This window comes from Amphiura filiformis, chromosome 1 (genome assembly GCF_039555335.1).
Source record: "Amphiura filiformis chromosome 1, Afil_fr2py, whole genome shotgun sequence".
Classification (NCBI taxonomy): domain Eukaryota; kingdom Metazoa; phylum Echinodermata; class Ophiuroidea; order Amphilepidida; family Amphiuridae; genus Amphiura; species Amphiura filiformis.
The window spans coordinates 28,164,258-28,180,577 of NC_092628.1; the positions used below are offsets into that span (position 1 = coordinate 28,164,258).

The window sequence follows — 16,320 nt, forward strand, 5'->3', positions numbered from 1 at the left end:
TAAACATTGTCCCTTGCGGCTAATACATGCAGTTAACCTATTACCGTAATAAAAGTAAACATGATAAATATAGTGCTGATAACATTGTTAATATGATAAATATATAATGCTGATAATTTAAACATGATCACTATTATAGAGATATGTTTGACAGTCCTTTTTTTCATGATCACCTAAAGTACAGTCAAATCTAATGATTGTTAATGGCCATACAGAGATCTGTCATCCCAAACTACAAGTATAATGCCCTAAGGCTAAACAAAAAATACTTGTCTCAAAGCTCATGGCATTTTCTAAAGCAAATACAGAATGCATTTTTTAAAGATTTGGGTTTTTTTTAGGTTTTTTTAAAACTTAATTTTGAATTTAAATGTCATTTACGAGTGTTCAAAAGTACACAGCATAAAATTCTGGTTGATATACATATTTGAAGTACAAATATCAATTATTGTTTTATACCTAAACAATGCAAGTATCAAATCAAGTACATTTTCTTCAAAATATGTCTCAGAATTTCATGATTTTGCGGCAAAAAACTGAAAAAAGGAAATAAAAAATTAATTTGCAGTTTCAGCTGACATAGACACGCTAAAAAAACCAAATGCGCACGGCAGCTTTGAGACATATCATTTTGTTTAGTTTAGTAAGTAACCTATCAAGGTAGACACTGCATTGCCATGTCATGAGAGACCAATCTTAATTCTCAATGACGGACATAACCTTTCAGTTTTCTGCATATATCCATAAAGAAAATGGTCATTTTTTATATTTCTAAAACAACCTCACACAGTTTTGCATACTTTGTTGGTCCTTGATGGATTTGTGAAAGTCCCTTTCAATCCATGTCTTGCATAGGGGGTGTATGTATTTCAACAGGGAATGACCCATTATGCTGATACCATTACATTTCATATAATATTCAAGCTGGGAAATCCTCACTGGTTACTTGTATTCACTAGGCACTTGAGCTTTCTTATAATAGATTTGTGTATTCAACAATCTGCTATCTCATAATACTTATGTTTGAAAAAACATACCTCATTGACATGACAAATGTGACTGGACACTACGAATCAGCCGTAAACTCGGCCCCCGGTCAATTTTGTTTTATTTTGTGTTTAGAAAATATATATCATAAGCTTTAAAATAGTATATCATTTGACTTCAAACGATATCCAGAGGCGGGGTTATGGTTTCTTGAACTCTGCTCCTTCAAAAAAATGGTACCTTTTTCGGTTCTATGTGTGTCTCTTTTTCCACATTGCAAGTAATAAAGTCATAATTGGCGGTCATTTGAAATCATCCCCAAGTCAACGAGCTTCAGGAATGTCCTCATTGTTAATTGTTGTTTATACATACCCAGACAAAATACAATGCAATTGTAACCCACCACTTGAACAGGATTTAGCCAAAGCAAATAAAGACTAGAGCAATTTAATGATTCTTTATGTAGAAGATTAATATCCTCTTCAGCAAAAGGATTATTGATTGGTTTAAACGCTATCAAATGAGAAACATGTCGCGCCTAATTGAGACACCTTTTTGCCGAGTTTACGGCTCATTCGTAGTGTCCACTCACAAATATGTATTACTGTTCAGAAGTGGGTTATTTTTATTTTATAATGGGTGTTGCCATCGATATCATATGGCTATACCAAGACCACTATAGTGATAGCAACTGATAATTTATATCTATAGGTAAATTATTATAAAGTTTAAGATTTAAAAAAATCTTTTAAAATGCTTTAAAAGTATTTAATGATGGAAAAAATATTCACAAAGGAAAAGCTAGGTGTACACAGTAGGAAAATGTTTACAGCCCGGGGGTTTACAATATAAACATTACCTCATTTCCCACAAAATCTGGTCAATTGTGGTCATGCATGCTGCTTTTTCAATTGAAATGTACAGGAAGACCACACCTGTGCCAAAGGTCACTTTTCCAGACTTCCTGCCTACAAGCTGTAATGTCAGCACCCATCTGGGCATGTGGGTATTATATATTGTCATCTATGAAATAATCTAAGCTGACTGCTAACATTTCAATAAGCAGAAGGGAAGGTGATATTTCCTGATAGGACCTCACTTTTTGTAAACCACACACTGAAAACAACATGTTTGACATATTATTGTTGTCATCTATGAAATAATCTAAGCTGACTGCTAACATTTCAATAAGCAGAAGGGAAGGTGATATTTCCTGATAGGACCTCACTTTTTGTAAACCACACACTGAAAACAACATGTTTGACATATTATTTCTGTCTTAAGTTGTATAACTAGTTATTATTCCCAACAAACACCAAAAATGTTTATAAAACAATTAACATAAATGTGTTGTAAAAGTGTTTTGGTCAAAATATTTTAATAATATTAAATGTTAGCCTATGTAAAGGTCATGAACATATTTTTCAAATATTTTATACAGAATAAACACAACAACATGTTGAAAATGTTGTCAAAATGCTATTGTGAAGTATTTTTAGCAAAGATTCTTGAAACAAAAGTGCAGAATGTGAATAACATTATGTTAGAATACTATTCTTTTGTAGCAAATTTTTAGAAATGTTTTTGAATGTTTTAAATATAACCCTTATATTATCTGATATTTAAACATTTTATGCTTACTGGGTTCGTGTGTTTCAATTTTGGTGATCATATTGTGAAATTTGCTAACTGAATTATACATTATTTTCATGAAAGTTGTAAATTAACACATCATGAATTGCAACAAGAAAATTGGAAAATGGGTATAACCACAACTGACTGCTGTGGCATCTTACCTGATAGTGTTAATGGAAAATGCACCTTTTCTGTTTGACACCATGTTTATTTATGGAATTTGTATGCACCCAGTGTACAGTTTCTACATTATTCAAATTCATTTGCACTTAAATCAAACTAGTGACATGAATGCCCAATCAACTCCATGATGCCGCACTACATATCTGCCATATGAGCTGTGGATTTTGTTTATAGAATATATTACAAAATAATTGCCAAACTACGTTTGACATCTACCTTTGTGACATGTTAAAGATTGTGAGTATAAGTCAGAGTTTGTGTATTCTTTTGGGCAACCTTTTGTAATTTGGGATAATAATGATAATGACACAATTCTGCAGAGTATTAAAACAACTTACCCAGCAAATGCAAAAATGTTTTTAAAAGTTTTTAAAACATAAACATGTTATAAGACATTTTTGGTGGGGTTATATAAAGGTCATGAAAATATTTTTAGAATATTTGTCTCCCACCCTCATCTGATCTTGGGCTTTTCTCCTGTTTTCCCCAGTAACTACCAAAAAAAACCCACTATATTTGGCAAGAAGGCAAAAGTTTCAGCAATTTTCTGATTTTCCCTCACATATTTCACTTATCCCCCACCCCCATTGCCTCTCCTAGGAAAAATCCTCATGAAGCCAAAATCCTGATGCTCTGAATTACTCCAAATCCAATATGGTGGATTTACTATACAGGGTTACCTATGGATATAATAGAGTCTAAGCTCTCCCCGATCAAATTCTATGGTACCTTTAGACATAACCTTGAGTGCAAGATCCTGAAATTGTAGTTGAAATGATTCAAAATCCTCTATCATCTCTTGATTTTAAATTTGTCTTTGATAATTAGTGCACAGACAGGAGAGCTTATTTTTTTTATCACTTAAGTATATTTCCATCAAAGGCTTAAACATGATATTTAATGGTATTTGAAGATAATCACATAGTTATCACTCTTATATTTGCAGAAACTTTTAGAAGTGGCTCATGACCTTTTCGAGGAACAGACTTGTTTGGATAATGTTGTACAGAAGATCATGCAGAGAGCTCAGTCCTTACTCAAGTGTGAGAGATGTTCCGTCATGCTAGTCAAGGATCCTAACGCTGAGGTAAGTAACTGAAAAGATAAAAGGGAGTACATGTTATTCATTTTTGATTGATATACTTCTTTCTTGGTTGGTTTAGGTTTTTCTTTTAACTCAGCTATGATGTCAATTTCACGTCAAATTGATGTGGGTGTACAGCCCATCATGCAATGCACATAATGGGTGCACACAGTATAGTCCCCATTGACTTTCTGTACAAGCGGGGTCCGGGAAACATCAATTTTCTTGACCTAAGAGCAACTCAGCTCTCCAAAACTTAACACTTTTTGCAAGTTGAAGGTCAGATAAAGATAGCCAGTGAAGAGAAAATATGTAAGAAGGCAAAGTCATGTCCATAATCACTGGAAACTGGTGGTTACCATTCATTCTGATGCACAGTGGCGGTGCCAGAAATTGGGGGGGGGCATTAGGGGGCAAAGTGAATTTCAAGGGGGGGGCAAAATCAACAAATATTTTCGCAAAAATGCCGTAAAAAGTGGAAATTTTCGTAATTTTGGGTTTTTACTGGGGGAAGCAGGGGGCAAGAGTTCTAACTGGGGTATTTGCCCCCCCCCCCCGTGGCACTGCCACTGCTGATGCAGCCTGTACGAAGGCTGTATCTGATGTGTTATTTATATACAGATACAGCAATGTTACGTGGGAGGGCAGTATGGGTCCAATGAACATTGGACAATTCCAGTTGAATCCATACATCCCCTATGGAAGACATAAACTTACTCTCTCACACAGGTGATTTAGATTTCTAATGCTGTCACTTTCAGATAACTCAATTTAAAAAAAATCGCTTTGTGAAAGACTATATTAAGCTCAAGTCTTCCATAGGGGGTTTGAATTTCAAATGGAATAGCCATTATGAGGGCTGGTTTGTGATGAAAGTAGACTAAACATGCATCATAAATCCTAGGTGGTATGACATAATGTGCCATAGTTATTGCATGACACTCATTAAACACTCCTGTGACACCTATTTTTGTAAAGGAATCACCCCTATATCAACGTATTGTCAGATCATACATTCTCTTTTCTCATTCAAATAAATGAGGTCAGTTGGTTACAAATAATGTATCAACATTCACAGAGAAAAGAACCCAATCTATTAGAACTGTACAATCTGCTTGATGAGGTTACAAGTTTGAAAAAGCATTGTTTCATCAAAGTTGGGTTCATGTCTTTATAAGGGAGCGATCGTTATTTATAACAGAGGGGGAATGGGAAAATTTAGGGGGGAAACACGAAATTTGGGGGGGTCTTTAGGGGGGAACCTGAAATTTTTAGTTGAACCAGGAGGGGGATTTGTTACATTTTAAATGGAGAAAATTGGGAAAACAAGGGGGAACACGAACATTTTGAGCGGACGCGAGGGGGGAACGCGAAATTTGCTGTCAATATTTTTTCCAAAACGCCCATTCCCCCCCTGCCGTAAATAACGATCGGTCCCTAATCTTGTACTAATTTTAATAAGTACCTGTATGCGGTATGGGTATGCAGAATGAATGTAAATGGCTTTGAACAACACTACCTTCACATTATCTAGTTCTGTTCTATTTAATCCTGGCCACTCAGAAAAAACATTTTCAGGCGCCACCGGGATGGGAACAATTAAAATTTAATAATAAATCAGCCCTTTTTGGTTCTTTGCCCCTCAGATGCCAAGGCTGAATAGGTACCTAATAAACAAGACAATAAATCAGGTCTTTAAAGTGCACTTTTAAATGTCATCTAGAATCTGTAAATCTTAATAAATGGAGTCTCACTTGTTCCAAAATCATGTTCATAATTGTCGGAAATATCAAGGGAATCGCTAATGCCATATAAAGAGCACAAAATCAATAGGATTTGCCAGACAAAATGCCTATGTTTTCATCATACATGCAGCACATGCTTTTATACAATGAATTGGGAAAGTTGTGCAATGAATCAGGAAAGTCAGTAGGTTAAAGATATTTTATCAACTTCTTTTTTCATTGGGGTTTTATGCATTGATACCGCAGTTAAACATAAATAAAACACACAAAACAGCGACCATGTTTTTTAAAGATATTTGGGTTGGTCGATAAGGGCAAGTCAACTTTTTTTAAGCACTTGTCACCGGTTTGAATTCTGTTTCAGCCAAATTTTATTTGCTCCCCTCCTTCATTTAATATTGGTACTTGGTCAGTTTCTATATAATTATTTACACAACTTTTTTGTTGACAATTTTATAATCATATCATCAGGAGTCACTCACCTTCTATGAACAGTGCATTGTGTCAAACTCTTGCTTTTTTTTTCAAAATCAACCAATCGATTCACTGATTTACATGTACATGCACTCACAATCTGAGCACTGGAATGAAATAGATATGCTTTACCTCATTCATTAGTTCAAAAAGAAAACATATTTGATAGTCAGACATATCATTTTGAGATAAAAATCTAAATAAATTTGTCCGAAATCTGTTGCTTTAATTTGCATTATGCAGACAGCCATCTTCTGTCTGTTAATGCATTATGGAGTACATACTTAATGACTACTATAAATTGGCACTTAGTCCAGGCAAGTACATAGGAGTCGGTTCAGAATCATCACACATTAATGCACCTACTTAGTCTTCAAGGAAGGATTTACACAAATATTCTCAAATTAAATGTTACGTTTTCTATATATTTTGTTTAATCATGGTTCTTAAGGCATGTAGCTGTTACGGTGACACTCTCCGTCGAGTTTTTCGATAAATTCATGAATTTCTCAAAAAGTAAAAATAGCAGTTTAACAAATAATAGTTCAAATGAAAGCCATTATTGGGGGCATAATTATCGTATCATTAAAATAGGTCTGACACCAATTAAAACATGTGTTTTGATGTCCCAAGTTCATAGTAAAATATGCTCACGCTCTTTTTTACAGATGGCCTGGAATTTCATATTTCGGTTGCAGCGATTGCCCAAAAATAGGTGGTATGCTTATGAAAAGCGTTTCCGCTTGGAATGTAGATAGTTATTGTTGCTATTACTGTTCGCGATTTTAATTTATGCATTCTTTAGCCGACAATTTTCAATGCATTTTACACACTCAAAATGTCGCTCGCGTAAATACTGATATTTTAAACAGTATCCGTTTTTTAAACAAAACTACTGTCCACATTAGTTCCCAAGACTTTGATGAAAACATAGATGCCAAATCAGACTGCATGTGACGAACAGATTTTAAATTAGAATTGAAAGAACCAGCGTATGCCCTATGAAAATGCTGTTTCAGTAATAAATCGCAGATGAAAAAAGAGGAATTTTGACATCCTTTTGGCTGTTTTTTATACCAAGGAAATGTGTGACCTACCCCAAACTTCTCATGTAGCCTTGACTTAATGTCCGTGACTGTTTGATATTATTGAATTTAGACGATTTGAACTATTTACTTACATTTAACCCGATGTTTGGCCAGAGCATGTTGTATTATATTCCAAAGATGGCGACAGGTACAGACTCACTTTAAACCGTAAAAGGACACGTTTCTGCTCAGATGTTTCAGAGTTTGAGACCATATATTCACGGTTTTCCTATTACAATTCAAACCTATGACAAATTTGGCTGGTTTGCGATATGCGATTTTTCATCCTGATGTGGTAGTACAGTGATGTCAGTACAGTGAGCATTTAATTGGGCACAGCCAAATAATTACTAGCGTTCGGTCAAAGCGCTGGTGTACACATGCACACGCTTAATACGCCACATAGATGCGTGAAGCGAAACAGCTGCTTCAACGCGTTGACGTTGACTGCCACATCAGGGTGAAAAATGGTAGGCCTACATGTATGACTATAAAACCTCAAACACGCCCCTCGATAAAGGTTGGCAAATGAAGGAGGCGGCAGTTTAGCGAATATGCGAGTGCAAGCGCCGCCCTAACCGTGGAAGGTTTCCGATACCGAATATAGGTTTATATCATGGCCTCTAGGCCTCATGGTTTATTTTTCAAAAGAAAGCATAATCAATTGAGAAGGGAATGGATATTGCCATAATAATATCAAAGTTAATACTTGTCGTCCATAACAAGAATGAATGCATCACGATTGTATAATATCCAGCTTTGGTATTTCATTTGATTACACTAAACATATGAAGCTTTATCTTTACTAGATTTATGCACTGAACATTTGCAGACTAGGCCTTCTACATGTAGTGAGCACCACATTAGATTGTGTTTACAAGAAATATTTATAAAATAAATAAATAACATGAATCCATATAAGATTTATATAGTGCACCAGAGGATACAAAGCGCTGTAATTTCGCTGCTACTAGTGAATTATCAGAATCAGATATCATCAACTATGCCGATTGTAGCCGATTAGATTGTAACATCCACTTATTATTTCAGCAGTTCCCCAAAGTCCATTGGATGAAGAAAGATGTGAGCGGTATGAATTAATAAGTGTCGCCTCCTAGAAATATCCTAGATCACCAGCTTGGATGATAAAATATTATCTAGAAACATGCATCTGTTTTTCAAGGTCTCCCTTTCATCTATTGACCTTAAAGAAAGGATTAAAATTATTGAATAGAGTCCATGACCTGACGCAACGCATTATTAATGAGTAGCTATTAGGGACAGTCATGATGTTATGGTTGAGCGAGCAACGATGACCACTACACAGGTCAATGGCCTGATTGCGATCTGGCGGTTTTTTAAAAGCACGGTCCCTGAACTACGGTGTACCATGAGGGACATGCAAACTTAAAATAATTTTTCACAAACTCAAATATTTTTTTGCAAACTGAAATGATTTTCTACAAACTCAAATATTTTTTTTACAAACTCTAATATTTTTTTACAATCTCAAATAACTTTCTACAAACTCAAATAATTTTTACAAACTTGAAATATTTTTTGCAAACTTTCGACTTTCATGAGAGAGCAAGACTCCCAGCGAGACTCAGGCTATCGAGATTGAGTCTATGTGCGATGCGATATGATTTTTTTTTTTAAAGAAGGGTCTTAGACCGCTCGCCACACGACTTGTTGGTATCCATCTTGAATTTTTTTACATATAATAATAACCTCAACATAGGCTTACCACGTGGCAAGCAAAGGCAGAAAACGTACCATATTTTGGAATTTTATTTGCTTAAAAACATTAATGTGTATTAATAGCGCCCAATTGTTGTTAAGGCGGCTGTGTACTCTCAGACATGCATGTAGTAAAAGTGCAATAACTTTGTAATTATTCGCACAAGACATATAAAAGTATACATTTTTATGAAGGCAAGACATCAATAAATCTTAATATAAATACAGATTTGGGGTAAAAACAACAATTCTGAAGAAAATCACAAAAAGTGAGTTTTTGGCAATATTTGTTAGGTACATCATAACAAAAAACACTCTTTCCAAAATATTTTATTTTGTTTTTAGCTCAAAGTTGAGGCTCCATTCCAAAAACGGTTTTTTGTATATTTTTTTATATCAATTGGCCTTATATTTTGAGATATTGACCATATAAGACATCAAATTGAACTTTTTAAAATTCACAAACGCCTATTTGCACAAAATGATGCCTAAAATCGGAAATAGACCAAAATATAAAAAAATGAGAAAATCGTTTCTTGAGTCAATCGTGCTTTTTACGATGATCATATTTGCTTACCTAGATGCTGTATTTATTGAGTTATCGTGTACCTAAATCGTCATTTTACCGAGAAAATGAACATTGAAATAATGGCCGTTGAAGTTTAAAGTGGTGACATTTTGCACTTTCATCGAATTTCACAATGTCTAGAGTACACAGCAGCGTTAAGAGGCGCACCAGTTGATTTCCAAGGGGCATGGGAGTTTTTTGAAAAAAAACTTCGCCCACTAGTGAGACGAAAAAACAACTTCGCCCACTAGTGAGATGAAATTTTGTTTGCCTCACTGGTGAGTAAAACAAATTTCTCCCACCCAACTTTGTATAAAGGTATACATTATAATTGAAAAATAAATAAAAAAATTAAAAAAGGCGGTGAAAATAAATCCTCCCTTTGGAGGCGATAAAAAAATACAAACAAAATTCTGCCTGACCCAAACTCCCATGCACCCCTGAGAATCTAATGGTGCGTCCCCTGCGTGATCTAAATACAGAAATCCGACAATAAATGGGCCTCTACATGCACAATACATTATATTAAAGTTTGCAACAACAAAAATTAAAGTTTGTAATAATTATTCGAGTTTGAAAAAATAATTTGAGTTTGTAAAAAAATATCAAAGTAAACAAAAATTAATTTAAGTTAACAAGTTCCTCATGGTACACAGTACTGAACATAACATATCCGTGGGCATATGACCGAAATTGCATGGAAATTGACGTATAATGTCAACACAGTCAAGAGTGTGATTAGAACATTATTGTCTGGTGATCATTATAGTATGATCAGTACGAAAAAATCCAGATTTTCAAAAATTAAAAGAACCACTTTTTAGCGGGAATTTTCGTAAGTTACACAGCTGAAGTTATGAAAGGGTTGAAATACTACAATATTATGGCATAAACAAGAATATGTTCGATTGGTCTTTATTCCTATAGGCTGTGCCCTTAAATCAAATCAGAGTTTACAAGTGACACTATTCCTGATGAATACAAATGGTGTTTTTGTAAATATATTTTGATTGAATGATTGGATCCATCCTTAGCCCTTAGCTGCTTCATGTACTATTAACAACAAAATAAGTCATCTACTGCTTATAGAAAATACTATTGACATAGTTGATAGCAAATAAAGCCATCTATTGATGATAGCAAATACAGGGTGAGTCAAAAAAAGTGCAATAGAGAAAATAATCCATTTTTATTAAAGAACCGAGTTGAACCTTTTAGGTTTGAAAACATTTTATATATGATATATTCATCAGCAACCTTGTGTGAAGAAATAAAGGAATTAGCATTTACCGTTTTATTTTTATGACACATTTTATAGCGATACCCAAATTGAATGTTTGTCCAAGAGACATCTAAAATTTGAATGTCAGCGCACTCTGTGTAAGGTAGATTTGGAACAACTGCTATTTTCTTAACCTCATTGGCATTGAAATTGAATGGAGCACCCAAAGTGTTATTGCCCTTGGTCTTTTTTAAGGAAAAGAAACATTATTTGATGTTATTTTCATTTTAACTTTACTTTAAAGATGTTTATTCTCAATCAAAAACATACACATTTGTAGGCGGGTTTTTTCAAATGTCAAAATAAAATGCGCGGAAATTGAAGTGGAGTGAATTACAAAATATCCAGTAAATTGGACATATTGGGATTAAAAAACTGGAGTTGGAGTCGAGTGAGGTATGAAGGACTTAAAGTAATGTTAGAAAGTTTGTTTGAACAGAAAAAAGAAATTAAAATAACTCAAAAATCAACCTTTTTTTTAAGTTGATGTCAGTTTCAGAGCTAATGCCGTTACCGTGCATTGTGTGCTCTCATTCAAAATACATCGTATCTCGTGGACAAATAACGAAATTGGGTATCGCAGCAAAGGGACTTATAAAAATTAAACGGTAGTCGCGATTCACTTCATATTTTCACAGAAGGTGACTTTTGAGTGTGGTATTTATAAAAATTTTCAATAATGGGAAACTTTGACTTGGTTCTTGAATAAATATTGATTCTTTGCTCTATTGCACTTTTTTTGACTCACCCTGTATATCACATGCTGATAACAAAATAAGTCATCTACTGCTGATAGCAAATAAAACCATCGCTTGATGATAGAAAATACTGTTGTTGACATGGTTGATAGCAAATAAAGCCATGATAGCAAATATATCATATGCTGGTAGCAAATATGTCATCTACTGCTGATAGCAAATATATCATCTACTGCTGATAGCAAATATATCATCTACTGCTGATTGCAAATAAGTCATCTAATGCTGATAGCAAATAAACCATCTACTGCTGATAGCAAATGAATCATCTACTGCTGGTAGCAAAATAAGCCAACTACTGCTGATAGCAAACAATTCATCTACTGCTGATAGCAAAACAAGACATCTACTTTTGATTGCAAATAAGTTAACTACTGCTGATAGCAAATAAGCCATCTGCTGCTGATAGCAAATAAATCATCTATAGCTGATAGCAAATAAAATCATCTACTGCTGATAGCAAATATGTCATCTACTGCTGATAGCAAATATGTCATCTACTGCTGATAGCAAATAAAGTATCTACGCATAGTGTTAAAGTCATTTGATTTTGGTCAAATTTTAATTTTGTTATTCTGTGCCAAACATTGTGAAATAATATTACTGTCAAGAAGGTTTTCTGTCCATTTTAAGCCGAAACTGTGAGGTAAAATGAAAGAAAACATACTATTTTGGTCGCTTAACTGTGGAGATATGGTGGATTTAATGTTGTATCTTGACATTAATTCAAAATTGATATCCAACAAACAAACCAAATTTGGCCAATTCCAATTAAGTGTATTTAGTTTGGACATTTTAAACATTACAAATATGCCAAAAAATCAGGTATGAAAAAAGTTAACCAAATTCATTTAAAAAGACTGTACATTATAGCTTTAAAGGAAACACGCTTATTGCTTGCCCTTTCTCAATAATTATTTTGATAACGTTCATCGCAGATGACCTTTTAAAGCATTCCTCTAGGGTAATAATTTGTGAAAATACACACATAAAAGTGATGGTTCTCCAGTGAAACATGTATGTCATTTGGTCTCACTTCATTGTAGTGACATAAACTGTCAACACTTGTACTTTGGTGATCAAAAACTTAGATAACATAAAGCAGTATGCAGACTTTTTATTAGACGTACAATATTGTATGTAACATATCTACGTTATTTAATCTATTGCCATTATATTTCCAGTAATGTTTAATCGATAATATATTTCTACCAGATATTATACGTAACATATTATCAATTTTACATCATTACGTCTAATACTCGGAGTCTGCATACTGCTTTAGGTCTAGACTTGGTTCAAGCTTCCTTTGGAAATGCTCATGCTTCACTTTCCACAAACTATTATTCTTATTATTATTATTATGATACCTTCAGTTTATGCTTGACAAGAAACTGTCATGCTGTACTTTGCTCAGGTGTACTTGAGAAGCTAGCATGCATGAATGTTGCTTAGGTGTACTTGAGAAGCTAGCATGCATGCATGTTGCTCAGGTGTACTTGAGAAGCTAGCATGCATGAATGTTGCTCAGGTGTACTTGAGAAGCTAGTATGCATGAATGTTGCTTAGTTGGAGGGTGTATATCATGCTCATGCAAAAAAACACATAAAAAGGGTAGTTTTTTATGGGGAATCGATGTACGTTCATACATTGCTTAGGGTAAAGCCCAAAATTGTCAGCTTCCGCTTTGTAATTTTTACGATGGAAAATTCCGATAAGGTTATTGCAATACAGTGATGCCAACGCCGTGCCTTAGGCGCACAATGGGCTACTTGGCGATCACTTGCCGCTACTCAAAAAAGCATGCCGCTACTTGTCTAAAATTGGGCTACTTTTGACAGTCTCAGGCCGCGGCACTAATTTGATGTATTTTCCTTTCAATTTAGCCGATTTATAAAGGTTGTGAGTCTCTGAAGCTCCAAATTGAAATTACAATGGGTTTTGTGACCATTTATTGATCGGTCAGTAACTTTCCAGTAAGTACCGGAAGTTTCAAAGTCAAGTGTTTTTCCGCCCAATTGGGTGTTTTTGCGTTCTAAATTGGGTAAATCCGCCCAAATATCCGGTATTAGGCGCTTTTTTCCTTTTTTTGGAAGCTTAGAAAATTGGGCTACTTGAGAATCCTTTACCGCGGCCTGGCGAGTCAATGCGCCGTGCCTTGAAGCTGAAAAGTTTTGGCAACACTGTTGCAATATCGCAAGACAGAGAGTGGGCATGGTCGTGTTTGGGGATTCTTAGATCGATATATAAACTATAGCCTATGCTGATTGCTGGTGAAATGATTAGTTTATTAACTTAATTTCACTTTATTATGTTGAATTTTGAAGCCGATTTTATTATTTAGTTCATATAAAAAAACATTTTTTTCATAAATTTTGCTTTTGTAAGCTTTTTCAGTTCATTTTTTTCTCTTTTAACAAAACTGCTTTTTCTGCGTTTCTTCCTGAATCATATGGAAAGGTTTCTATACAAAAACGATTTTCTTATAAACCATCATGCGCACAGTTTCCACCTCAATACACCTGAGCACACATTTCCGTCCAAGAGCTTCCAAGCAGAGAACAACAAGCAGTGAATGTCTCCAGTCTTCAGCTTCTAGCTGAAAAATGGGCCTCTTTGGTTGGTTGTTCCCTTAATCCAATCAGAATTTTTTTATATCAAAGGAAAGCTAACACTTGATTCCCCCTAAAAACACTTTTAGTCAACAGATAATGCAATTCAATGTTATAGCAAGGTGAATGTGGTAAATCTGTTGAAAACTACCTATCCAAGCACATTTTTTGACCAAAATGTAGGTTTTAAAAGTCAAAACCTCAAGTGTTCCTTGCAATATTTGTCAAATTTGATGTCATTAAATAAAAAAGCACACTTATATTGTCCATACACTATAGAGTCACTATGAGCAATGGCCAATTTTCTTTAAATTGCAAATCTTGTGCAAAAAGTTACTATTTTCGCCTGTTTTGTCATACGGTTGTAGATTCAATGAATTATGACTTTGCTAAAAGAGCGCTTACAAATTGATATGTCTATGATTTTTGCAGAAAAATCCACAACGCGGAGAACTTCTGACTTTAGTTTAGGATGTCAACAATCAGAAAAAGTGTATGTTTGACAGGACCTTTAACATAAAACATCTAAAAAATACATCATTTTGGGCATAAAGTGGTCAAAAATCAGAAAATAAGGGTATGCTTGAAAGGGCCTCGAGCATCTAATATCAATAAATTATAACAAAAATAGGGACCATTTTCTGCTGTTATGGTACCATAGTAAATGTGACAAAAATATGTGCTTAGCAGCTGTCTTAGGCTATTTAATAAATGGCACTTAATTTAATGCCTATGTGACCCAAGGGCACTGCCATACCAAGACCACCTAGTGATCAGTAGATGTGCTACAATGCTAACAGATAGGAACTTTCAGACAGACATATAATAGAAATTACTAAAAATGTATAAGGCTAAGTTCATTACACATTGGGAGATTCTGAATTTTTGTATGTTTTCAAGTACTAACTTTTGGAAGTCTTTACCGACGGAAAAATAATTATTGACAGAAAGTCTTACAATAATACTACAAAGTTGCAAAAAATCAACAAATTTGCTAGAAAATCTGGTCACGCATGCCACATTTCCAATTGACATATGTAGGATGGCTGCCCGCTGTGCCAAAGATCACTTTTTCAGACTTCCTGTCTACAAGCTGTAATGTCAGAGCCCATCTGGTCACATGGGCATTAAATTAAGTGCCTGTTTAGGGTATATTATCACCGGTGTGTCCAGGATCTGTTCCTGCAGGGGGCTCAGAGGGGTTACATGATTTTTAACAAAGTACATGATTTTTAACAAAGTGCAGGGGGCTTCAGCCCCAAAGCTCCCCTGGACATGCCACTGATTATGGAAGCCTGGAAAATATTTGTTTACGGTTTGTTTTGAAAGTTTATGCATGAGCATGATATCCACCTCAGAATACAAGTGCCCCCTCCAACGGCTTTCAATAACAATACTTTGTGTGAAAAGGTGTGCTTCATTTTATCACAATATCATCAACAACATTCTGCAAAGGTAAATGGTTCACTGCCTACAGAAGCAGGTGTGCTAAGATATTATCATTATCATGCAGCCCTCGAATTAAGGATCTGAAGGGGCACGGCAACTTTTTTAGGGCAAGTTGATAATTGCCGTGGATTTTCACTGAAAAGGCAAGGCAGCACGGCAATTTGTAATATTTCAAAAGGGCATCAAGGCAACTGTTGAAAATTTGAGAAGGGCACCAAGGCAATTTTTCAAAAGCGAATAGATGCATTAGCGTCAGCTGAATTCGACACCAAAGTAAAATTCGACTCTCAACTTTACACTAAAACTAACCTGATTGCTTAAAAAAACTGACTCGAAACAGCGATGAAACAGCTGTAACTTTGGTAATAATATTGATAAAATTCGCCGGGATAAAAACTATTTCGTGCAAAACATATCTAGAGATGGGCTCACATGTACAAGATAAGACGAGACCGGAAGAGTATCGCCATCGATTTGCAATGGGAAGTCAATGTTTGATAATCGAGAGAACAATTGATTTGCCCAGCGCTCAGATTTTGTTCACAACACGAGGTCGAGGAGTCTTAGTTACTAACAGCGTTTCTGATTGGTCGATAGTACGTTGGAGGTATTTCTCTGACCAATCGAGAAAATGAAATCAGAATGTCAGATTTCTAGCAACCAGATAATGTATAAAAGCCGATGTGATTGGCTGAATATGTAAGCTTACGACGGG

At 34.9% G+C, this 16,320-nt stretch overlaps 1 protein-coding gene across 1 annotated transcript in view; it reads left to right on the top strand.

The window, feature by feature from the left end:
• The window catches only part of LOC140157685 (dual 3',5'-cyclic-AMP and -GMP phosphodiesterase 11A-like), a 147,605-nt gene that overhangs the window by 112,664 nt on the left and 18,621 nt on the right, over nucleotides 1-16,320 (top strand). Inside the window, exon 4 of the mRNA XM_072180926.1 lies at nucleotides 3,752-3,892. Coding sequence (XP_072037027.1) covers nucleotides 3,752-3,892 — 141 coding nt within the window. The remainder of the gene's footprint in view (nucleotides 1-3,751; nucleotides 3,893-16,320) is intronic.